Source organism: Cloeon dipterum, chromosome 3, assembly GCF_949628265.1.
Source record: "Cloeon dipterum chromosome 3, ieCloDipt1.1, whole genome shotgun sequence".
NCBI classification, from domain to species: domain Eukaryota; kingdom Metazoa; phylum Arthropoda; class Insecta; order Ephemeroptera; family Baetidae; genus Cloeon; species Cloeon dipterum.
Window position 1 is genome coordinate 11,106,333 of NC_088788.1, and position 24,765 is coordinate 11,131,097.

General features: G+C 41.2%; 5 protein-coding genes across 5 annotated transcripts; 1 reads left to right on the forward strand and 4 right to left on the reverse strand.

Moving 5' to 3' along the window:
* Positions 1 to 110: 110 nt before the first annotated feature.
* On the forward strand, positions 111 to 1,007 carry ATPsynCF6 (ATP synthase, coupling factor 6). Its single transcript, XM_065482679.1, has 3 exons — positions 111 to 261; positions 497 to 655; positions 712 to 1,007. The coding sequence occupies exons 2-3, from the start codon at positions 498 to 500 to the stop codon at positions 881 to 883; spliced, it is 330 nt and encodes a 109-aa protein (XP_065338751.1). The 5' UTR covers positions 111 to 261; position 497; the 3' UTR covers positions 884 to 1,007.
* A 31-nt stretch (positions 1,008 to 1,038) lies between these two features.
* LOC135938757 (piezo-type mechanosensitive ion channel component 1-like) lies at positions 1,039 to 6,667 on the reverse strand. Its single transcript, XM_065482671.1, has 16 exons — positions 6,387 to 6,667; positions 6,165 to 6,306; positions 6,017 to 6,111; positions 5,911 to 5,964; positions 4,780 to 5,231; positions 4,614 to 4,726; positions 4,074 to 4,224; positions 3,789 to 4,009; positions 3,492 to 3,650; positions 3,316 to 3,442; positions 3,027 to 3,262; positions 1,988 to 2,166; positions 1,709 to 1,933; positions 1,433 to 1,652; positions 1,258 to 1,378; positions 1,039 to 1,203 (listed from the first exon to the last, which is right to left on the reverse strand). The coding sequence occupies exons 1-16, from the start codon at positions 6,538 to 6,540 to the stop codon at positions 1,039 to 1,041; spliced, it is 2,814 nt and encodes a 937-aa protein (XP_065338743.1). The 5' UTR covers positions 6,541 to 6,667.
* A 751-nt stretch (positions 6,668 to 7,418) lies between these two features.
* LOC135941316 (piezo-type mechanosensitive ion channel component-like) lies at positions 7,419 to 8,248 on the reverse strand. Its single transcript, XM_065486702.1, has 4 exons — positions 8,047 to 8,248; positions 7,781 to 7,982; positions 7,625 to 7,726; positions 7,419 to 7,573 (listed from the first exon to the last, which is right to left on the reverse strand). Exons 1-4 carry the CDS (start codon positions 8,206 to 8,208, stop codon positions 7,419 to 7,421), a joined length of 621 nt encoding a protein of 206 aa, XP_065342774.1. The 5' UTR covers positions 8,209 to 8,248.
* Positions 8,249 to 9,318: 1,070 nt separating this feature from the next.
* Positions 9,319 to 19,203, reverse strand: DNApol-epsilon255 (DNA polymerase epsilon catalytic subunit 1). Its single transcript, XM_065483624.1, has 25 exons — positions 18,961 to 19,203; positions 18,788 to 18,905; positions 18,517 to 18,735; positions 18,182 to 18,450; positions 17,888 to 18,131; positions 17,521 to 17,837; positions 17,172 to 17,418; positions 16,900 to 17,112; positions 16,640 to 16,835; positions 16,385 to 16,528; positions 14,613 to 16,186; positions 14,394 to 14,561; positions 13,567 to 13,866; positions 13,333 to 13,511; positions 12,885 to 13,274; positions 12,364 to 12,530; positions 11,942 to 12,308; positions 11,684 to 11,823; positions 11,405 to 11,624; positions 11,264 to 11,348; positions 11,004 to 11,207; positions 10,440 to 10,864; positions 10,219 to 10,384; positions 9,748 to 9,938; positions 9,319 to 9,696 (listed from the first exon to the last, which is right to left on the reverse strand). The coding sequence occupies exons 1-25, from the start codon at positions 19,050 to 19,052 to the stop codon at positions 9,399 to 9,401; spliced, it is 6,933 nt and encodes a 2,310-aa protein (XP_065339696.1). The 5' UTR covers positions 19,053 to 19,203; the 3' UTR covers positions 9,319 to 9,398.
* Positions 19,204 to 19,888: 685 nt separating this feature from the next.
* Positions 19,889 to 24,735, reverse strand: LOC135940974 (kinesin-like protein KIF20A). Its single transcript, XM_065486144.1, has 16 exons — positions 24,592 to 24,735; positions 24,414 to 24,484; positions 24,166 to 24,266; positions 23,518 to 23,734; positions 23,261 to 23,445; positions 23,114 to 23,195; positions 22,880 to 23,056; positions 22,433 to 22,824; positions 22,099 to 22,374; positions 21,538 to 21,855; positions 21,334 to 21,400; positions 21,189 to 21,242; positions 20,924 to 21,110; positions 20,553 to 20,856; positions 20,190 to 20,498; positions 19,889 to 20,132 (listed from the first exon to the last, which is right to left on the reverse strand). Exons 3-16 carry the CDS (start codon positions 24,253 to 24,255, stop codon positions 20,040 to 20,042), a joined length of 2,751 nt encoding a protein of 916 aa, XP_065342216.1. The 5' UTR covers positions 24,256 to 24,266; positions 24,414 to 24,484; positions 24,592 to 24,735; the 3' UTR covers positions 19,889 to 20,039.
* Positions 24,736 to 24,765: the final 30 nt, after the last annotated feature.

Genomic DNA, 24,765 nt, shown 5'->3' on the forward strand with positions numbered 1-24,765 from the left:
TACTTGAAGTTCATCATCTGGAGGGATTTGGAGAGACAGCCTTTTAAAAAATGTCACTCCTTTGTTGATACATTGATTAAAAAATTAATTCAGCACATGATAATTAAAAAATTAAAACCAATTTTTATAGCTTTTAAGGTTGCAAATATTGATGAAAATTTAATAGATGATATCCATTGACTAGGTTGGTCTTTTTTCGCCGACAGCCGACACTTCTGTTCGCCATCTTTAAATTTTCTTCCAAAACACTTGGTTGGAAAGGTAATGATTTTGCACTGAATTTCTAATTTTCCCTTCAAAATGAATCAAACCATCGACTTTTTGAAACCTCTTTTAATCATTTCGTTTGTTCAGAAATTATTGTGCTAGCAGAATCAAAAAATCACAATTTAAAAACATTGTTCTTGATTTCACCTCTCCATATTTCGTTCGAATAGTTTGAAAACATTTTTCACTGAGGACACACTAATGATTTAAATATTTTCAATTTGTCCAGAATGCTCGTCCGACAAATCCTTAGCTCCCTGAGGAGGGTCAGCAACAACGATGTTGTGAGCCGCTGCCTGTCTGTCAATGTGCCAGCCCTCGCCAAGGCGGCTGACCCTGTCCAGCAGCTTTTCATCGACAAAATTAGGGATTACGCACAGAAGAGCAAGTGAGTTTTCTGTTGATCTATCTGCAAGTGAAATTTTCTGACAAACCACTTGATAGGGCTGCCAATGGCAAACTGGTCGACGCCTCTCCTGAAATCCAGAAGGAACTGGCCGCTGAACTGGAAAAGGCCGCTAAGCAATACGGTGGTGGCCAGGGGGTAGATATGACTCAGTTCCCTTCATTCAAATTCACCGAGCCCAAGGTTGACCCCATTAGCCAGCAGTCTTAAAAAAATCCATTAGCGCGATATGAAATGTTGAAGGCCTCCCTTTGATTTTGTCTCAGGGCCCACCAGCTGGCCGCGAATAATTGTTCTTATTGTAAAATAAACACCCGTTGTTAGTAGTATAAAACGATTGTATTGTTTTTTAAACAGAAACAAACTCAAACGATTGAGAAATTAGAAGCTCGAGCATCAACTCCGTAAACGCCCTTTGTCCATTTTTCAAACTCGGTTGAGGAGGTGAAAATGTTGAGCATCTTTTTGCCGAGAACCAACTCCAATTCTACCTGCTGGGTGATCCGGCACTGATAAATATCCAAACAAAGCTGGAAATAACATACCTGGAATTAATCTATCTCTAATTTATAAAAAAATCTTACCTGAAGAATTTTATCCGGTGAAACCATCTCGTCAAACATCATATCAAAAGCATTTCGCTGCCAAATTTTTGCCAAGTACGTCCACAGAGACAGAATCACGCCCACATACATTCCAATGAGCCTTGAAAAATCGCCGTTTTAGTTAAAATGGTTTTAATTTCGCTGAACACCTCACCCTCCAAATTTCTTCACAAATCCAAACAAGGGCGGGCGCGACGAGAAAAGGAAAATGTTCAGCGTCTTCGTCTTGCAGCCAAGATCGTAAGGCAGTTTGGACAGGTGCTGCTCGTATTCCTCGGTGAGACAGGAAGAGACTATCCTCCAAGCGAAGTGATCCTTGATTTGGTGGAGCCAAACGTACACAGCGTCCACAGAAGGGTCTTTATCCTTTGTTACTAAAAATTTAAAAACAAAATTAATACCGACGTCATAATGATCACAAAATACAAACTCATTAAGCTTTTGATATTGATTGACGGTGCAGTGCGGTGGAAGTAAAGGAATTTCGTCAGCAAACTGGTGAAACCGAGTGCCATCTTAAATCCTCCAGCCTCAATCATATCTGCCAGATAATTTATCTCTCGCCTGTACAAAACAGTTGTGTGGTCGTTGAAGTCTTCATCCCCTTCCACTTCTCTCTCAACAACCCATTTTATTGTCGGACGCAGGGTGGTCACTAAAATCGTATAGTATGTACTAAATAAAACAGTTAAATTACGCAATTTTTTACTGTTCCGTAAAGTCTTTGCAATGTCACGTCTGCTCTTCGCGGGAGACCACCTTGTAATGGAAGTTGTGGGCAACTTGGCCACCACAACATCGTCGTGTTTGAATTTATTGAGGAATGTGAAGGCAGCTCTATTTGTGGCGTAGTGATTCTTCATTTTCTCGTACATCTGGAAGGTAATGCTGTCGCAACGAGATTAATAAACGTCAGCAGAGGCATTAAAACAATGTTGCAAAATGCAAAACCCAAAAATCTTAATTCAAATTAATTTGATAAATTTTTTAACTGATTTTTTTATAACATCGAATATCATTTCATCGTTTACTTTCAATATCAGTCGCATCTCACGCAAGGAAACTCTGGATTCTACGTTTTAGTTTTTGGTGAAATTATATTTATATGGAATTTTCCGGTTAAATCCTGATTTTTTAATTTGACCCGAAAATTTGTTGATGGCTATTTGATAATCTCTTCATATTTTTTAAGCTGTTTCTTTAGCTTTATTATTTTGGTGTCTTTAGGAAAATAGATTTAATTGTAATAATTCATTTCCAAAGTCTCCAATTGATAAAAAAAAATTATCAGCATTCAGAATATTCTTGACTTATGGTTCTACTGTAAACCATTAAAACTTTCAAACATTTAAGAGAAATTTCCAGTTTTTCTCAGAATGTAAAGATCGATTTGCTTATATGGGCCAAATTTAATCCAAAACCTGTATTTATAAATCGATTTTGATAATTTGGTTCACTTTCTTCAAGACCCATAAATCACTAAAACGTCGAATGAAATGTTTTCTACCAATGTACATGTTTTTCATCATAAAAGCCTTCACAAATTCAATGGTTAAACAAAATTTCGAATCTGAAAAAGAGTTTTCCTATCAGGCTGGCGAAAAGTGCTAGTTAATTTATGGCAACTAAAGTATTCCGCCCCTAAAGACGTGTTAGCCTCCATAAATTAAGAAAAAAAAATACAAGTAACTGAGTCAGACGTTGTTAAAAACCGTTCGGGGAGCTTTTTTAAATTTGCAATCTCTTACGGGTAGAAGGTGGACACGCGTTGCTGGTACATCAGTCCAAGTACGGGACTGCTTAGCTCGAGCTGCAAATATTTGAACGGGTTTGGGGGGGTCATTTCGTTTTCCAGCGTGTAGTAGATGAGAGGCGCGGCGATGAAAATCAGCATGGCCAGAATGGCGAAGAGGCCGACAACCGTTTTTATCTTTGTCCGTGTGCGCCGGTTCGTCAGATATTTATACTCATTGACTCTCTCGCACTGAAAATGATGAATCTTGCCATTCTGACTGCATAATTTGAAAATAATAATACCTTCACGCGAAAGACCAAGTCGAAAATGCTCTCGATCAGCACAAACTCTTCTCTGGACAGAAGGGTTTTCGTGAAAAAGAAGTCGATTGAGCGACGCACTGGCTCCAGGAACGGAACGTTGCTGTAGCTAAATTTCCTCGGTATTGGTTTGAGGTGGAAATTAATCAAGGGCTCACATCAGAAACGCCTGTTTGTTGAGGGGACTGAAGCTTTGGCACAACACGCTCACGGCCGAGCATCGCGAGTGGCGGGTTCGCACTTGATACGCGGACAGTAGGAGGTAGATGGACTGCAGGAAGTAGTAAAGCTTCTGCAAGAATTTGTGCCCGAATCGCCTGGAAAGTCGGAAATGTCCTAAATAAATTTTTAGGGATTTCTTCACCAGGTATCAGATCACATTTTTTTTATCTAATTTACTTATGTTTGCAATGCTTGAGAATCGATTGGCTGGAAATAAATTACAAAATCCGCACCTGTTGGTCAAGTGTGGGACAAAATGGAAGAGCCAAAAATGCAGCGTCAGGTACACGATCGCGTGGAAAACCTGTCTCGAGCGAAATGCTGCGCTGACATACAAAATCCGGTCGAGGGCCATTCCAATCAGGTGTAGAAATACCACAACTAAAAACATGACGGGGATCGTGTCTGAATCTAGATCAACCGCTGATGTTCCGTCATTGTCGAGCGTCTCAGCCTGGGCCATTCGTAATTTAGATTCGATCACGAGATTTTGAGCATTATTTATCTTGCGCACTCACCGCGAACGAACTGAAGCTGCCAAGCACGATGAGGGTGCTGGCCACTTGAATGACGAAAATACTCGAGAAGACGTCCACGAATGCCACACGCGGACATTTCCTCTGAAGGTTCATAGGGGCATCCCACAGACCGATATTTCGGAGGATTGACCTTTGTAAATAAAATTTAAGTCTAGAAAATATTTAAAGCCATCCAAAAAGAGAAAGTGCTGGTTATGGTTACAAACGAGAATCTCAAAGGGTTGCGGTTTATTACCACCCCGATTTTCACCACTTCTGTTTCTCATTTATCAGTTATTCATTAATCATAAGAACTGCATGCAGTAATATTTTTTGTTACGTCAAAAAATAGTTTTTTAAACTTTTAGACTTGATTGAATTTTTCCAATCCTTTCCAGGGATTTCAAAACCCCGCATTTTAACGGAAAACTCGCTGCATTGCAATACAATTTTTTCGCTAGGTTTTCTGTCAATTTCTCATTTCTCATAAACAATTGCACCAGTACAGCACTTTCAAATTAAATTTATGACGAAAAATACTTGTGCCAAATGATGGAGACCAGAAGAAAGGCCTCCAGGTACGCAGAGGAGCCTCCGAGCCGAATGATCACTTCTTGTCCAAAATCATGCGGAGCCCCCACTTTTCCAACGATCTGAGAAACGCACAAGTTAAAAATAAAAATAATAATATGTTAAAACTGCTCACGATGGCAAACATCACCAAAGTGAGGCCGTTCCAGTAGAGGTTCGAGGGTCGAGGATACTTGGTGGACGCGTAGAGCACCAAGAGCGGCAGGGGCAGCGTGTAGAAGGAGCGGTAGTGGAAGGCCTGCAGGTAGTAGATGGTGATGAAGCTGACGTACTGCGAGTGGGCGCGCATGCACGTCCAGAAGGCCTGCAGGAGCTGCACGGGCCGCGGCTTCCACAGGATGTTGTACAGATTGTTGGCCTCGTACTGCGCCCACAGCGCGTCCAGTTCTTCTTCCGTCGGCTCGCGCTGCTCGTTCGACTTGAGGCTATTTCGGTCTCCTTTGACCTCCTTTAGCCGGCTGCTCAGGCCAAATTCGATGAACCGGAAGACCAGGGTTGTGCTCCACAGCCACACTGTCAAGCCGTAAGGCATTTGCTCTTCGCCGACGCTCTTAGGAATTTCGACAACTAGACAGAAATGCGTCAAAATACAAAACAGTCGGAAAAACCATGAATCAATATCAATATATATATTCTTGCTACTTAGTTTTTTCACCGCACTGATTTTTACAGTCGTTTTTTTTATAAATAAATGATTTTTCGATTTTTTCCGAGCCAATATTGTAAATAAGCGGTCATAGGGGACAAAATTTGCCGCTTTGTTGAGTAATTAATTTAAAAATGCATCAGCAGAATATTTTGTCTTTTCTCATGTCTCAATTCGAGGTCACGGGCAATTAATTGGCAAATTACTAAAACTCTTTAAGTGCAACAAATAACGTGTGCATATTGGTAAAAATTAAAAAAAAATGTGCATTGCATTAAAAAACTTATAACTGAAAAAACGCCAATTTAAAGGTTTTTACATTTTTTTTGCGTTTTTCCGGATTAATGATCCAAAAAATAGTAAGCTCTTTGCGCCTTATAAGACAGAGTAAGAAAAATTGAGAAGATCCATAGATTTGTGGAATCAGTGGCAAAAATTATATTTCTTACATTTTAAGCATCCAAGTATGGTAGCTAACAAGTAGTTAATATTCAAATTTCGGTAAAAAGCAAAAAATTGCAGAAAACCTTGCAATATATTCTGCAATGGGGGTTTTCTGGTAAAATGCAAACCCTACCCCCAGCCGCTATCAAAATTTACCTCTGTTCATTACAGCATTCTTCAGCAGAGGTGCAGCTTGAAGATGCTCTGATGCTGAAAGCAAGAATTAATTTTTGCATAATTATATATTTTAAGGACATTTTACAAAGTCTAGATTCCATGTGCTTCTTCAGTTCAGCAGTGTAATCGGTTTTCTTTTTTATCTGCATCTGTGCCCCTTTAGCTTGGAGGAAAGTGCCCCTGTTGGAGAAAATGTATTTCGGTTCTACACTGAAATAATTAAAATTTAATACCAATTCCGTAGATAGTGTCTCGCCTGATATTCGCGTTTAATTTGCAAAAAATAGTTGCTCTCAATCAGCCTGCGAACTAACAAGAGCAGTCCAACGTAAATGGCGTCAAAGTAGAAGGTGTCCGTAACTGCTTGGAAAAGGCCTGAAAAAATTAATGTAATAACCACAGAAAAGTCACTTTTTTAACGGAGTTTTCACGAAGAAATATGAAAATCTCCTCACTTCGTTGTAGCAGCTTTTCTTTCGACAAGTTTTCCATGGAGAAGACGAGAAATTTGATGTTGATCGTGAGAAAAGTAAAGCCAAGTAAGAACTGGAAGCTGCGTCTGATGAGGTAAATGCTCCTCAAATAGAGTTTGAAGGAACCCTTTGCCATGATGTAACACGCCACGGTTAGGTATCCTACGCTAAATTGGTTGGGGTTGTGAAGGCTGGTGAAAATGATGAACACTAGGGTGAGATAGGGGAAGTTGGGCAGAACGAAGCACTTTATCACGTCGAGCCATGTGCTGAAAAAAGAAGCGAAATTTTAAAGCAGTCCACGGCGTTTGGTATAGGCAACCGTCGCATTTGACATGACGAGCAAAATGCCTACTCCGGGATCTGGCAGGCGTTCAAGAGAATTATTGATAATATTGCGAAACTCAAGAAAATCTTTGTTGTAAAATGCAAATTCCAAATCCCTAAGAATTCAGTTACAGCCAAAATTAATCTAGGGTAGCGCCGCAATTATTAGTGAAAAGTGGTTGAAAAGTTATTTCCGAGACTGGATAAAACTACCTCGCAAATTAAATAACTCGAATAAGACTCTTAAACAAAAGTGAAACAAAAAGTGAATAAATTTTTGTTTGTATTTTTTGTTTTGTTATGAATTATGAAATACCTGTGATTAGCAGCTAATCGAGCACCTGCCGATAATTCATCTGAATTGCATGGTGGGCGACTGTTATGTTCATAAATATATATTTTCTTCGAAAAAGTTAGAATGCTTTTCAAATTGCTAGGACTACTGTCTTCCCTACTGCTTGAAAATGTCATGTTAGATAGATCTCAAACGAGAGGAATCGAAATACATGCCAAGAAAAGTGATTAAGCGCTGTAAATTTTGGCGGGAATAGATAAATTTGAATTCGAAATGTGGCAAGGTCCTCTTCTGATTTTTGCACTGTCGGAAAATCGTTAAATCTAAAAATTTTTATTGTAAATTCTAATTTTCAGCTGTTACTCTGTATCAATCCACTTTAATAATAACACTCACTCTTGCGTCTGCATAAAGTCGTCAACCTCAATTTTGAAGTCAGGGTCGTCAAAATTGCGCCACTGCTCGGTGTTTTTGCCGCCGTATTTTTCCCAATGCCCGTTTAATACCCAGATTTGTCTACTAATCATCAGTGTGACAAAATAGTTCCCTGGGAATAAATTATCTTTGTAAAATTAAATTTGGAAAAAAATATTAATACAAATCATATCAAAACTCGTAATGAATTTCTTGATAATCACGACTTGCAGAGATCCTGGCAGGAAAGCTTGCATCATGTCCCGCACCAGGGAGATTGATTGTTCTAATAAAAGCATTTTCCTTATTATTAAATTATTTAAAAAATAATTTGTAGCACCTGTTGTTGAATGGAATGGTTTCTCACTAGTCTCCACGATGTATTTGAATACGAGATACATTCCCACCTGTGCCCTGACAAATGGCCAAAATTTGCGCATCGAGGACCTCGGCAGCACCATCAGCCAGAGCATGATGGACAGACCCACGTCTAACACGTTGATTCCGATGCACAGCTGCATTGCAATGGAGAACCAGCAAATCTGAATTATAATTGCCATTATGAAGTGTATCCCTGTTTTCCTCTGCAATAATTGATCGGAATACCGCAACGCCGAATTTGTAGAAGACGAAATTGATCATGTATTTGCAGAACTCCCTGCAGCCCAAGTCTGCGTGTCTGCGTTGTATGGTTGGGAAAAGAACGCACATCCGGTTGGCACGGACAACGTCTAATTCCTGCATTGCGCAACTCAGGAAGATCAGCATCAGTGTCACTATCAGGGGTGTCAATTGAAAGGGAGTAAAATAAAAAATTCTGGCACGAACGGAATGAGTTGAGAATTTGCTGGGATTCTTCAAAGGTCCAAATTTCAGTTTTTGCTTTGTTGAGGTGCGTCAAGGCATCAATCACGTCCTCCTAAAATTTTCATTTAATTTTTTTTCCCGTCAAAAGATACACCAGAAACCGTCTCATTAGTTTTAAAGTCATCGTTGTTGAAAATTGGCTTGAATTTGAGAAACATCATTGCAGAGCCCAGGTAAGCACCCATTATCTTGAGCAGAACATTCTGGACGGTGTTTCCGACAAAAATGGCAGCGATGGCAAGGGCAAACAGAGGAATATTCATTTGATATACCTGTAAAAAGCTCTCGTTCGAGTCACTAGGCTATAATTTAAATAATCTCATTTGAATTACGTGCAAACAACAAAAGGCAGCCACGGCCAAAAGCGCTATGGCACGGTGGTGGTTTGCGTATGTGATGGCGACGATCGTTTCAAGGTACCAATTGATGCGGAACAGGGCCTTGCTTATGTCCTCTTTGGAGTGCTGGCTTGCAAAAGAGCGGAGGTTATTGAAAATGGATTGGGACCGCATGGGCTGTTTTGCAGGTCCAGCCGAAGGTGGTGCCTTTCGTTCATCCTTCAGGAAGTATGTCCATGCTTCCGAGTCTTTGCTTGAGGCTGGAGCTGGTTTCATCGTGAATCCTGTTTTTCTCACTGATGCATCTGGGTTTGATGAAGGTTTTGTAGTATTTATGGATGTTGACACTCTTTTGGGGGTATTTGGAGCGATTGATTGATGTTCTTTTTGATGCGTTTGAAGAATTCTTTACTTAGTCTGAGACTTTAGAAGTCGTCTTCGACATAATTGTACAAAAACGTTTCAGCCCTTTGAATTAATTCTGCACAACAATCAAGAAGACGTAACAACTTCTAACAATCTGCTTTTGCATTTTAACTCCACCTCATTCTAAAAGCGGGCAAAAATACGCATAAATCCAAATTTAAGCTCCTATAAATTGAAGAGATTTGTCAGACATTAATGTACTACATAAGGATTTCAAAAAGGCGAAATATTTAAAAGAAAATAATAATTTTTAAATCTTAAAATAATTTGGAGTTTTTATTAAGTTACCAACAGCATAAAAATACCTAAAAAAATAAGGATCTGTAACTACCTAGTGGTAGCCCACTCCATGGTTTCAAACAGGATAGACATTTTAAAAGTTTGGGCTAATGATGACAGGTTGTACACGTATTTCCCAAACTGTTTGGGGTCCTGCAAGGTGATGAATGGCGAAGCGCAGGCACACCTCAACGGCATATTCTCCATTTTCACCTGTCGGCACCTGGAGCACTGCAGGTCTTGCAAATTGTATGAAATCATCCGTTTGTTGAAATGTTCAATTAGCAGAAACTCGACTTCAGTGGGCGTGATTCCTCGTCTGCATCCGGGACACTCCCAAGGCAACCTTAAGCAGTGTTAAGAGATTTACAAAATATTTTTGAAAGCAAACACTCACGATTTGTCTTCTGGATCTTCAAGGTCCTGCCACAAACAATTCTTCACTAAGTCCAGGTCGAAGCACAAGCTGCAATTGTGACAGAGGACGTCTGACAAGACTACAGAATCACATGGGTCTTTCCACTCGGCTTGGTCGCTGAATTCACTGACGCCAATCAGCCTTAGCATGTTCCGCCTAAGAGCACCAACCTGCAATCAGATAATTGTGATGAATGAAAATTATGGATTAAGTGATCTTTTTTTATCAAGCACAGGACTGAAATCTAGAGGTCACAGCAGCACAATTTCGAAAGTGAAGTTTGATAGAGCTTAAGAAAGGCAAATGGTCAATTGTTTCTCCCACTTTTATATTTTTCTGGCGGATTACTGAGACCTACATATATTAAAATCAAATGAAGTTACAAGTTACGCAATTACAAAGAAGCTAAATCACAAAATAATTATTAATAAATTCTGCATATTAGTTTACCTCTATCTGGACTGTGCTGTCCAATTCCAGCACTTTACAAATCGCCTTTGTGAACTCCAAAGCTGGAGACCCGAGCTCACTGTTCATCGTCGTCAGGTAATTGGCTTCCTTACCCTTGAAGCGGCCTAAGTTTCCAGGAAGCTTTCTGTTGAGCTGGTCGATAATGCTGGGGAACGTTTTCGTTTTAATTCAAACCCAAATTTCAACAAATTTAAACTTACTGGTAGAGTTTCTGCCCCAGGTCACCACTGATAAGACTCTTGGCGTAATCCGCTGCCGATTGCTGGACAGAACCAAGAGGGGTGGCTTGCGACATGGTCCTTTTGCGAACCGGAGTGTCCTCTTGGCCAACCCTGCTCACCTGGGCCTCCAGGAGCTTCATGAACGTGGCGCTCACGTAGCCAGCGACAAGCGCGTTGAAGTTCTCTCTGCAGCCTGCCTCGTTGGGCAGCCCCATGGCCAGACTCCACTCCATCTCGATTTCAGGCTCTTCTGAGGCTTCACCATCACTGCCCTCTTCGTCGCCTTCCTCATCTTCTTCGATTTCGTCCATGCCTCGCTGGCTCTTGACAGGGGATTTCTGCATTATGCTTTGCTCCTCCATCATGTCGTCGGTCACTTTGCCTTTCACTCCAGCGTAGTTTGTCTGCAAATGGTTATAAGTTAAAAATTAAGAATAAACCCTTCTGAGAAATTGAAATTTGTAAACCAATTGTAGTTTTAATTTCCGATTTCCCCTTGAGATTAAAAGGTTGATGAGTTGATGGCCATGAAATAAAACTTACCGGTCCTTGCCACAAAAGGTACTGCCAGCAGTCCTTGAACTTGACGTCGACGCAGTGAAAGAGTTCCTTGTTTGAGATGCTATCGACCACAAAATTGGTGTAGGTTACAGCATCCACGATATTCGTTTTTTTGGTGCTGATGATGATTCTGTTGAGGTTTGCGAATACAACTGAGCTGCCCATGCGTCGAAACTCAGCCACAAGCTAGGAAGGAAAATATTCGTGAAAGAAATCCGTAAAAAATCTACCAGGAAATTTACCTGCAAAAACAGCTTCTTCGAGAGGAGCTGGATTGCCTGCCGCAAAGCAGGGTCATAAAGCAACGTGTGGGGAGAGCAGAGCCAACTGCAAACAAATTATATGAGCTCTTGTGTAACAAAGAATCGCGTGTTCAAACATACTGGTAGAAGTGAACCAGCTGGACGTCAGAGAAAACATTTTTGTGTACAATACAGTCTCTCAGCCAGCCAGCGACCATGTTTTTCATAATTCGCATTGCACCACTCGAGGTTGACGTTTCGCTAGAGACCGAGGCAGCTCCCCCAACAGAACTGCTTGCACCTGCCAAGGAACTCACGGAAACTGGTTGAGCTCTGTCAAAAGCGACACTCGATCCAGTTCCTGAAATATGTCACACATAAATTATTGAATTTAAATAATCTACTATAAATTGATCAAACCTTCAATATCGTTGATATGCTCTGATTGGACAACAGCTCCAATTGTAATAGACTGCAGGCTCAAGTCCATGCACACGGTGGTGTAGCAGCCAGGATTGTTGACCGTGATAGACATGACATCCTCATTTGAAGCCATCATTCTGTTCAAAGTTTAGACGATGATTAATTTTAACTTCAATCAAGAAAATTTAACATTTAATTACTTTTCAAGCACAGGTTCATTCATTGTGATTAAAAAAGTACCACCTAAATTCTTACATGTAATCATCAGCTTCCTTGCCGCCCAAATCAGGAGTTTCATAGTTTGAGCACCAGAGAATGAAGTTGTTCCTCAGCAAGTGCCTCGAAAACATGAGATCAGTGGCAAAAAGCGCCGCGTCACTGTCAATGGCTGGCAGGTTGCCGAGCGGCAGGTGCAAGTACCTGCACTGCCGCGTTCGCACCTCTAGCGCCATTGGCATGTCCAAGTAGCGCTTCAGCATTGCACGGGTGCCAAGGCGCTGCCAGTCGAGTCGAGTCAGCATCTCGTCCGACTCTGCGTAATTAGCGCCTGGCGTCTGCGTCTGAAGCTGCACCACGGGGAACTCAGACAAGCCAGGCATCATGGTCATGATGTCAGACAAATCTGAAGGTTTTAAGAATTGGAACATTTTAATTTATTTTATTGGGAATTGTATTACTCAGGGTGGATTGAAGAGCAATCATTGTTGGGCCTTTCTTGTCCTCTTTGAAGCTCTGAAGGGCTCTTTGCACTTGACGGAAGGCAATTCGTAGATCTGTTTCAACTTTGACATCGTAAGCGAGTTCGGGAGGAGGGAGCATCTTCATGTCTGTGCCGTCATTCAATCTAAAAATAAGGAAAAGTTTTTAAAATGTAGATGAAAAATGTTGAAAAAAATAAATAAAGTGTGCATGGAAATCAATCATGGTTGAAAAATATTTTCAAACAACTTCCCTTCATTGATATGGCACATTGTTAAAGAGTGATCAAAATAATCCATAATTATGTAAAAATAATTCTTAAAATAGGTCCACTCAAGATTGATTGCAAAAATCATTTGTCCAAATATTAATAAAGCCTTAACCAACAAGGATGGAGTCTTGATTTAATTTTTCTGTCTAATAAAAAAAGGACTTCCATTGACGCACACACATAGAAGTGAAAAATTAAAAATCATCATTATTTTTTATGAAATGTTACCTAGCATTCCTCTCAGCAGTGTACAAGGCGCTGATGTTGGGCATCTGATTAGTGCGCACACTGTCGACAGCAACAAACACTGCCTTCTTTGTTGGCGGCATGATGATGCAAATCAGGGCGCGCGGACTCGGCGCAGGAGCCCTGAACACGCACATGCAGAGCGCGTGAACTGAGCCCGACGAGAGGTAGGGTCCTTGGCCCATCTCCTGGCCCTTTGAATGGAGCTGCTCTAGCGTGAATGTGTTTTCTCCGACTTGCGAGTCGAAGCCTTCGAATCCTTTGGCAACTCCACACACGCAGCCCAACTGCACCAGCGCACGGAAGTCCAATGGAACTTGTGTTTCGTAAACACCAATGATGTCAGGCATGGATAGATTTCCAATAAGGTTGCTGGAGCGAAAAATTATTAGTCTCCGATCCAAATTAAAAGGCTATCGTGAGGACTTACTCGCTGTATTTCTGGAATTGCTCTTCAGGGACAGTGTAACGGTAAAGCTGGTTCACAGGCTGGCCCCTCGGCAGGTTTCGGTTGACGGCCCTCCAAATTGAGCCCTCCTCGTGGGCTCTTTCTTCAGGCATGGGAGATCTTCGATTGACATAGAAAATTCTTGGTACGACCAGTCGAATCTGGAATGCATTTGAATTAAGAGTTTTGTACTTTTTTACTAGGTAATTCACCAACCTGATGAAGTTCAGAGCCAACCAATGCCCACAATTTGAACACTCCAGGCTCGCTGGTGTGCGCAAGTTGAATTACTTGCCACGTGCTAGTCAGCAACGTGTGCTGAGCTCGGCGCAGAAATCCTCCAATGGTGCTAGTCGCACTTTTGGACGAGGCAATTTTGTTGCTCACGGTCTTACCACTGGTATTCTGGTTGGTGCGTGACGCCGAGAGTTTAGCTCGCAACTTCATTTGTTTCCGTTCATCAGCCATGATTTTCCACTTCTTTTTGTGATACTCTAACCATTCTTCTAGATCTTCCTACAAGAAAGAAAAACCATTTTATGAGTGCACAAGTTAACTCATGAAAATGGTTCTAATCAATGCAAAAACCTACCAAACCTACGAGTTAACACGCAAATATAAATGAAAATTAAAAAAAAATCAACAATTAGCTCAATTAACGATTATTTTGTTATCTGTAGGAGCTATTCTTTTCTAGAGCGAATAATCCCCATAATTTCAGAACTATTATAAAAATATTTTTGTGTTCTCCTTCACCTCATTCAATTTTGATGCTTAAATGAATCCTTAAAATGTAATCTTCTGTTTACGTTATAAGAGTTAGCAATAACACACACTTTGAGCCACCCATTCCTTATTTTTTGTTCGCTCACGGGAGAGGGAGATTGTAAAATCTAATTTTAATTTAATAGCCTCCAACATTTTTTCACTTTGTATAGTTTAAAATGTTTTGCTGTAAAATTCAGAGCCTAATTTAATCCTGTGCTATTGTGCTTTTTAACAAATTATTTTACGAAGCGGCAAAAGAAAAGCTAATGACCTACCCCTGGTTTAGGAGGGTTGCCCAGAACAGAGCGCCAGTCTTTAGCTCCATCTGATGAATCGGTAGATCCAAATTTGCGCTTAGTACAAGTTGCGACTACAGGTCCTTGACTGTTCCTTTTAGGTTGACCCAAGTCTTCAACATCAACAATTTCTGCGCTTTCCCCATTCTGAGAAGGTTAAAATGAAGACAGTACATAAATGGTAAAAAATTTACAAACCTCATCCAAATCATCCTGCACCCTAGGGGGAAGTTTCTGGAACATGGCGTCGATTTTTCTTTGCTTTCTGGAGTCACCCTTTTCGGCCAACTTCCTGTGAAGCCAGTCAGGGTGGCGGACACGCGGCACAGGATTCGCAACGCCCTGCATTGCGGCGGGGATCGTAACGATCTTCTGAATGCAGCCGCCAAGTCTCTCAATGTAGTAACCCCAATCAAGCACTGACCGGATGTCAAAGTCTTCGAGCGTTGAGTCTTTCAGCCAGCGACACAAATAGTGCCTCTTGACGCTCTCCTCCGCCTGGAAAATGGCTACGGGGACAGCTCTATCCGTGACGGGCGACCCTTCTGGTTGCTTCGACACGATGAACCTGCAGGCTAAGCCAGCGTCCTTCACCATCTGGTCACCGAGGAACTCAGCGAGTCGCTTGGCAGTGCTGATTGAAGTTGACTTCTGCGCTCCGTATTCTTCCAGTTTCTTGGACATGCTCCTGTTTTCTGACACCAGATCCATCAGCTCAGTATCAGACAGGTTGCTAGCCTTGGTGTAGAGCACGTCGAGCCAGTAGTCGGCCACTTTAGCCACGTTCGCGTAACACTCATCAAGCGTGTCTCCTTTGAGGAAAGCTTCGAAGACCGCGCTCTGGAACACTTTAATCAACCGCAGCTCTCCTCTCCTCTTCACCTCAAAACCTTTCAACTCGGCCAAAGATCCGTCGTCGTTGAAGACAGCATAGCGCTTCTTAAGCCTCTTTCCTTCCTCCTTGGACGCAGGCAACACCATGGCTCTGTAAGGTCCATCAACTTCGAAGAAAATCGAGTTCTCGCTCTTGGTTTCGTATTTCAGGTTGTCACCGTCCACCAACGTCTGGTATTGGTCGTTCGTGTAATTTTCCCTGACCATCAAGTTGAGAACCGCATTCGGATACGACACAACCACTTTGGACTTCTTCGGGTTGCTCGTTCTGATCTCAAAGTTTTCGGGGAACGACGCTGGAAGCACGCACCAGATACCATCCGTGTCGAGTTCAAGCGGGCGGCCCACCTGCTCAATGATCTCGCGCGCTTGGCGGATGATGTTGGCGCCCGTGTGACACACAATTCCGGCCATCTCCATGCTGTACCAGCGGGCGCCCCTGCGCATCACGTAGCCGTAGAACGAGTTCAAAATGCACTTGTGCGCCAGCTGCAGCGAGTCATACAGCACCTCTCTGTTTTTGGCAGACTTGATCTCAGCGATGTCGCCACTAGCGATGGCCTGCGACACCTGCTTCTTGGCCAGCTTGTTCAGGCCCTTGTACTCGTAGCGTCTGTCACGGAACGCGCGAACGGTGTCCACGTAGAAACTGTTCTCACGCTGGCACACGGTGGTGCAGCGCTCCTCGATTCTGGTCACCTTGGTCTTTTTGTATGCAGTGCGGCAGTATTCCGAGAGACGCTTTTTCTCCAGTGCGGCCCTTTCGTCCGGATTGAGCTCGTGAAGTGCTCGAGGTCGACCGCCGGGAAATACTGGAGGGAAACGCTCAGTTTCCAGCTGTGCACGGATTCGCTGAAGTTCGTTCAAACTGGCAGGCACTGAAACAGAAATTGGCCACAGTTGAGGCTTTTTACTGAGCAATAGTCTAGTATTCCATATATATGTATTTCTGGCTTCATAAAAAAAGACATTTAGAATTATCGCACGCAAGTGAACGTAGAAATTACAAGGACTTTGAATGGTACTATGTGCTTTACTAAAAAAAATATCTATAATATATATAGGTATGAACTTACAGTGTTCTCCTCTCCAGGTCCAAACCATTCTCCTTTGACATTTGGCGTTGGGCCTGTTGAAATCGCAAGCTGCGCATACCATTTCGTCAACCATGGCTGAAGGCTGCAGTCGGTTGGTCAAAATGATGTTTGGGTACATAGCAGCTGAAAATATAAGAATGGCCCTTTATTTGTAGCAGATATACGACAGAGAACAAAAGAAAAACTCCCAAAGAAAAAATGTTAACATAAGTTAAGCTGCAATTCCTGACATACCAACGTCAAGATGGTAGATCATTGGTGTCTCAATTCGGTTTGGCTTGTCACGCAAATCTTTGAGCATATTTACAATGTCATCGTGGACCTCTTGCAAATTAAGTACTTCACTCAACGGAATTTTCTCTTCTTCAATCAGTGTGTGTTCAAGGGCCCTTTGGACGCCATCCATGAGCATTTGCAATGCGTCTGGTTCCTGTCAAAGACATCCAAAAACAAGTATCGTACAATTTGCATAGCTGCACCAGCTCTTGACATACCAGTCGAAATCTGCAGGGCAAATCTGATCTGAAAACTCCACTCTCCAGAGCCTCGACGTGCCCGCCAACGTAGGTTTCTGAGTCGAGAAGCCTGCCGTCTGCAGTGAGTTTGTTCAGAGTCTCTTGCTGCTTGTTGGGGAAAACAACGTTGGCTCTGTAAGCTTCAACCATCAAAAGCGATTCGCACAGAGTGCCTGATCCTTTCCGCAACACCTAAATTTCAATTGATTACTGTCTTTCTGTCTGTAAATGAGCTCTAAATATTTTTATACCTCATCTGGATCACGAGGGATGATGGTGCACAGGGCGAAAATGAAAGGATGCACATACTTCATGTAAAGATAGTAAGTGGCAACAGCGTCGGACACAGAGTAGCTCGCGAGCACTGAGGGGTTGTTCACAGCCATTGGACACATTTCTTCCGGGTCCAGCTCCACAGGGTCATATCGCAATTTGGCCTTTGCTACAGCTTTTAAGCCCTGAGAACCCATTGGCAGGTACGAGTCTCTTTTTACCCAGCTAAAAAAGAATTATAATTAGAATATTTTTTTATTTCATTAATAAAATAATGCTTCTTAAGTAAAAAAATGGTACCACTTAGTACAAAAAAATATTACTTACCATAAGCAATCCAAGTGGCTCGCGGCTCGGCAAGAATAAACTCCATCATTGCCTCTAGAAAACCCAATCTCCTGCTGCATGTCAAGGCCGTGAAATTTTGCTCTAGCCTCCACGAAAGGCCAATCGAAAAAGTCTCCGTTGTAGGTGACAAAAACGTGAGGTCTGACTTCCAAGACGTGGGAAAAGAAGCGTTCAATCAACCCCTTTTCGTCAGGAGCGTTCCAGATGGAAAAATTCCCCTCCAAATCAGGTCTGGGCGTGTACTCAAAATCTTCAATGTCCGCAGACACAATTTCCCGGTTGGTGATCAAAAAGCCCTGCATCAATATGGTAAATAAATTATATTCTGCCAGCAGAATAAACTTACCTGTCCATCAATCATGTAGGAAATCATCATGATTTGATCACTGTTTGAGTCAGGGAAGCGAAGAGGCAACTTGGTGGTTTCAATGTCAAACGCGAGCACAATTGGCTCAGGCCATTCAATCAGGTCTGGTCTGTGCACAATCTGAGGAGGCACGGTGCTGCCTTGGCTCTTGACTGTGTACCAGCGGCCGGCAAAAATTTCCAAGTCGATTGACACTCGGACGGAATATGCAACATCATACTCCCTGAAATTTTAATGAGTAACCAAGAAATAAAGGGAAAGTAAAGCATTCACCTAATGTCTCTGATGTAATCAAGATATTCCCCGATTGTCTTCGATCCAGGCGCATCCAAGTTGCTGCCACCTGCTAGCATGTCCTTTTCAGTGTGATCTTCTCTTGACAGACTTGAGGTTAGCAGGTTGATGTAGTAAGTATCATGCTTCTCCCTTTCTTTATTCATTTGTACTATTTTATCCAGCTCCTTACGCACTTTCACCAAGTCATTTGTTGTCATGAAGTTCAGTTTGAGATATTTTTGTTTCAGTCCGACCAGATGGTTTGGCTGAATTGAATTTAATAACCGTTTTAAAAATGATTTAAACTAGAATTTGAGTTCTTAGAAATTTACCAAATCCAGGTCTTCCTTGACGACTGTTTCCACCGACGCAATCATGCCTGTAAATCTCTTCGTCAAGTAGGTTCCAACTCCATCTATTTTTTCTCTGTCGGCCAGGACTAAAAAGTACGGCTGATACGGCAGTGATGCTTTAAACCGAGATCCATCCTCTTCAATGAAATAGAAGTCCATGGCACTGACAAGTGCTCCCTCCGCGTTGACAATGGTTGCCTTAATTTAAAAAATGTAAGCCTGTGTTTTTGAAAATTGCATCATTACATACCACTCGCATGTTGATGAGGAAGCCTGTTCTCTCGCCAACAGTTTCGTACCTCTCAAATCCATATTTTTTATCAACCAAATCATCATTGATCAGCCTCTTAACTTGATTGTCATTGCTCCTATGAAATTGAAACATTAAATAAAGATCCGAAGTTTAGTAAACGGTTTAGTTACTGTTGCTGATTGGACTCGTTCCGTTTGAACCTGAGAGGATCGGCACGGAATTTACCCGTGTTTGTAGACTTATTGGATTGCTGGAAAACCATACTGCTTGGCGACGTTTAACGGGTTTTACATTACGAATTCACACTGCACTTGATGAGAAAAAAGCAAGATCCGCAGACACTGAGCTAAATAAGTTTTCAACAGTTTACTTCAAAGAGAACATACGCGATTTAATTTATCTACAAAAATGAGCTTCAAGCAAATTAAGCAAGCAGAAGCAGACAAGCAGAGCAGAAGGCAGCTGTCAGCTGATTCTTCCCGCGTGAAAAACATGTTATGCGCAAGACTAATGAAATGGTAGGGGGAAAGGAGGAGGGCGGCAAACTGCTGTCTTTCGATAGACCCAATATTAAAGCGCTGTGGGAGATGTCTGCACTCGTGTGTTAATTTTGTAACTTTCCTTGTTCAAAGATCCCATAAAATTGAAAAATCAAAAAATGGTTCTTGCAATTATTTTTACCGCCAGTTTTATTAGTAATTTAAGCATTCAAATCGAAATAATATCTGTAGACTTATAATTAAGACGTGCGCCTAGTTCAATTCGTTTAATTAATTCTTGAATATTCACACAGAGTAGCGCTGCGCCTGTCAATGTCAAGTAGTGTATTTTAATTATAGGATAACAACATAATATTTAGTTATTGCATTTTGGTAGGAACGACTACATAACACATTGACTAAAATATTGTAAAATCTGAAGTATGTAAATTTGCCAAATTTGGAATTCGCTAATTAACCTGACCCAATTCATTTCTTTTACAACTTGTTACTGATGTATTCCTCAATATGCAAAGTGAGAAAATTCAGTGATTGCAAATTTATTTATAAAGATACATTTAAAAATTTATGTTCTTGAGTTTACAAGGAAAGTCGTTGCTATATTTAATGAAAATGCAATTTATTATGGTTTGTGAGGTTGCAATGTACGAGAATGAATGTTTTTTTGCATTGAGTACAATTAATACTTGAAGTGATGGTACTGATAAAAACAAGCAGACAGATTTTCTTTTATTCAATCATCATGTAAGTCACTTGTATTTGGAACGAAGGGTACGCTTCATCTTCTGCGCCTCATTTTCCACTGGCACTTTGAAATCAATATCAGGCACATCAGGAGCACTCTGAAATGTACAAATCAATAGTTAAGTCAAATGAGGAAAATGGGTTTGAAAACTTACATCCAGTGCTGGATGGAGATCCGAGCACAGCTTGCGCCTCGCCGCTCCTCTCTTCTTGGCCACCTTTTCCTTTGGCAGAGGGGAGTTTTCCTTCTCGGTGTATTTGGTGGTAGCCTTCCTCTTCCTGCCTGAACTCCTGGTCATTATAGTGCTTGACATATCAGACAGCTCCAATTGAGCAGAGCAGGGGATGGGCTCACTGACGAGTAAGTTCTTCTTCTGCAGTGAACTGATAGTAGCAGGACAAGGCGAAGGTGAATTCAGGTTCATTGTGCGGACCGAGTTGCTGAGCGCTGTCATCATTGGAGTCTGATAGTTAACTTCAAATTAGTGCCTTATAAAGATAAGAAATGATTTTCTCACCCTTAGTGGAGTGTTGTTTTCAAGCTTCTTTGGCGTCATTCCCAAAAGCTGCTTCTGCAATGCTTGCACCTCCCTTTTTTCCATGTCCAGTTGATTGTTCTTCAAACGGAGTTCTTCTTCATTGATGGCCAACTGAGCATTTCTCCGCTCCTCCAGCTTCTTGTAGTCTTCCTTGGCGAGTTCCAGGTCTCTGATCAGCCTAGAGTTCTCTTTCTCCAGCTCTTTCATTTTGGAAGGCACCGCATCAAACTCTTTTTGAATTAACGCCCAAGTTTCTTCTTCGCTATGAGTCGCAAGGCTGTCCCTGTTTTTTTTTTTTGGTTGCCTGTTAGTTTAGTTCGTTGACATCCAAGTTTTGTTTTTTTATTTACCTTGCTGAAGGGTGGTACTGATTGATGATAAATTGAGTGAGACCTTTGTATCTGCTGCAGTCTTTTTGAAGTGTGTTGGCTCTCACACTAAGACTCATCAATTCTTGTTTCAAAACTGCAATCTTATTATCCTTCTCATCCCCAGCTTTGATGAGCGTTTTGATCCGTTCAAGCTGGGATTTGATACCTAAAAAGTTCGGAATATTAACATTCACTTTAAAATAAGTAAATCAAATGAAGCGGGTAAGAAGGGAACAAAAATTACTTTGCTCCAAGGCAGAAACTTCTTCTTGCAGACCACAGTCGGCAGCACAGTTTGCTGAAAATAATAATAAGCTTGTTAAATTCTTCTTCGAGCACAACTGGAATAGTTTGATTAATAACAGACAGCACCAAATGATTTTACTTACCCTTTGTACTGTATTTTTCCCAATCTCTCACTGCAATTTCCAACTCTTGACAGTACTCTATTGAACACTGAAATAGAAGTAGAAAATCAGTTGATTATTGTGACAATAGGAAAAGCAAACATAGTTTTCTTTACAATTAAAAAATTTAAATGGTTTTAACAAAAATGAACCTTACACTCTTGTAGGTAAAAATAAGTGTCTCACCCTTAAGTTGGCTTCTTTAATGGCAAGCTGTCCCTCGTAATACCCTTGCTGAACATCCATTCTTTTCTCCATCAACGTTATCAGCTGGTTCTCCTTTTTCTCTAGAGCTTCCACAAACGTATCTCGCGTCTCTTGCTCAATTTGTCCAAAACCATCGACTAGCTCTTTACGAAGCGCTCTCTCTGATTCGTAATGCTCAGCTCTGAGGGTAACTATTGACTCCCGTAATTTTTTGTTTTCAGTCAGTGATGCAGCTAGTTTTGCCTCAACTTCTTCTCTCAACCTCTTTTCCTCGTCAAGCTGTTCCATTGCAATTCTCTGTAAATTTAACATTATGTGTGAAAAAGAAATAGGGAATTTGAAAAGCTGCATTTTCTTCCTGCAGAAGTTGTAATAATAATAAAAAAGCCATACACATGATACACATCCAATTTTTGAGGGCATAGATATTAATCAATATGAGTCTTAATTCTGAAATTAAAAAAATTACAGTTGTATGAAAAATTTGTTTTCTTGCAGCCCTGCTTAATATTTATAAGAGGTAGCTTCCATTATATTTACCAGAGTATCATTAGAGGAGTTTGTGTCAGATAAATTTTGCGGAGGAACAGTTTCAGTGGTGCAGATATTAGTTTGAAGCTTTTTGACCAATAGGAGAGGCTTCTGCGGCTCTTTTAACTCCACGACTCTGGCAACGCATGAAAATTTCAATACATTATGAGTTTCCTCGAACAAGTTTGGGGATGTGTTGATGTTGACCAGCAAACATTTGGGTCCTGGTGTGCAAAGCAGAGGTTGAAGAATCTTAGTTAGCTTGCTATCCCGATATGGGACCATCTGTTGGAATATAATTAATATGAAATCAAATCCTTGTTGATAAATATATAAATATTACCATGCTCTTGGACGAATTTCCTGACTCTCCCTTAAGCTTCAGCATCTCCATGCATCGCCCAAGCACCAGCAGTGAAGAATTGATGTTGCCGGTTTCCCTGGCCCTGGAGGTGTTTGACAGTGTGCCAGCTTTGTCAACTCTCTCGGAACCAGCGAGGTCAACGAACATGAAGGTCGACACCTTGATGTCCTTATTGTCTGCAGCTGGAGACAGAGCTTGTTTCCGTTTGGCGGGGGTAGATCGGTCGACACGTAGCAGACGTACTCTCAGGATGCAGTGCGAGCGGCTGCTGTTGATATTGAGCAAAGTGGCCATTGTAGTGCGTTGCTTTTGACCATACTGTAAAACTTTATTGGCTTCCTCCAAACTGCTGACATGAATCTCAACATTGTCTGAAAATCAAAACTATTGAGATTTCCAATCACACTTGAGTCCTGATAATGTTACCTTTGGGGCAGAAGTTTCCCAGTCTATCACTTTTAATTTTCACACTAGACTTTGTGCTTTGGTTCAAAGGAGCCAAAAGGTCATACACAACCTCATTGTACACTTCCAGCATTGAGATCCAGAGAGAACACCTTGAATTTCTCTGGAAAGCTGAATGCAATTCAGACGGGCTGGAACCTAACGTGACAAAAAATATTGAATTCAAATCAAGAGCATTATAAAACAACATCATACCCAAGGCGACTGGTTCACACATTGTTGAGCTCAATGTGGGCATGAATGATATGGACAATTTATCAGCTGCAGGAGCAACGAGCTAGAAAACGGCAGGTTGCCTGTCATAAAAAATTTATTGATTACATGAAATTTAGTAAATCAAACCTGAGGAGGGGTGAAGATGATATTGTTCTTGGCCATATCTATCTGCTGCCGATCATGGGAACTTCTAATTACCGCTTGATTGAAGTACATTGGCGTAATCCTGGGATTGTCATCAATGGCGCAGGCCAGTTTTTGGAAGATATGACGCATTGCCCTTGGTATAACACCTGGCTCACTTGGAGTTCCTGGTTTAAAAATTAAAGAGCATGACAATTTTTCGAATTTTTCATCTTATGCCGCAAAAACAATTTTTTTACCTTGAACGGAATAGGTTTTCCCAGCATTTGTGGTGCCATAAGCAAACACCAAGCAATCCTTTCCATTTAAAAATCTGTCGACTGATTGTTTCACAGTTTGATCAAAAATCTCAGCTTGCGATGAGTCCTGTCCAAAGATCTTGGAAAACCTGAAGGTTTCAGATCCTCTGGTGATTGAGTTAACCTTGAGCTTGGTTTCATCCAAAATAGAGAAGACCTGTGATCACATAATATTTAAATATTAATTTTGGGAGTCAAATATTTGGGATAAGAAAAAATGTATATTGCCAGGCTTGTCGAGTTCAAGCCAAAGGTGCAAGGTGCACTCCAATTATTGCCGAACATCTACATTAATTTAAAATATTATTTTTATTAAACTACTGCTCAGCACAGACATCCTGTGGGCTATGATGAGCAGGGTCCCAATAACACCGTTGAGCAGATAACATCGGGCCTGAGTGGCCGCATGGCTTAGGCCCAATATGGCCATCTTTTAGCCTCCCCACACTGAGGTCTTTTATTGAGACGCCAGACATTAAAGTCTCTGCAAAGTATCTCCAAACAGCTCAAAAATCTCCAATTACTTTGAAACTATCCTAAGAATGCCTTAACAACGCGAGCCAACGATATGTAATCATATGTATATACCTTATTTTGCAGGTTTCCTAATGGGGTTGGCTTGATTCGCAGGAACACATTTAGTCTGCTTTCGTTAGTGTCTTCTGTAGAGGATGACATCTTGCAAAAATCTATGAGAAATGTGTTAGCAAGTTCTGTATGATGTACATAATACATATGTATTATAATCTAAGTATGTATGTGAACATAAAAATAACATAATATTAAATACATACAATATTGTTCAGTACATAATATGAGTATGTATATGTACATACCTATGTCATAACAGTTAGACGTATGTATATCAATGTTGCAGCCGCCAGCGGGCCCAAACGCTTTTGGACACCTAAAATGAAAGCCGAAGTCGATGAAATTGTGTGAAGATCTTGTGACAAAAAATTTCAATGTTGGAGCCGGTTAACATCTAAGAAAATACATTATGTTAGGACTTACGAAGATCAAACTGCTTTAGAGGTCCGTTTCTGTCGCTTTCACCTTTATCCTGAATCTGGATTGTGGATAAAAATGAAACGATGGAAGAAACTCATGCGTCAGTATGTATTCAGATTCAGAACTGTTACCAGCATGAGCATGGCAACTGCAACTGTCACCGGCAGTTTAGAGTTT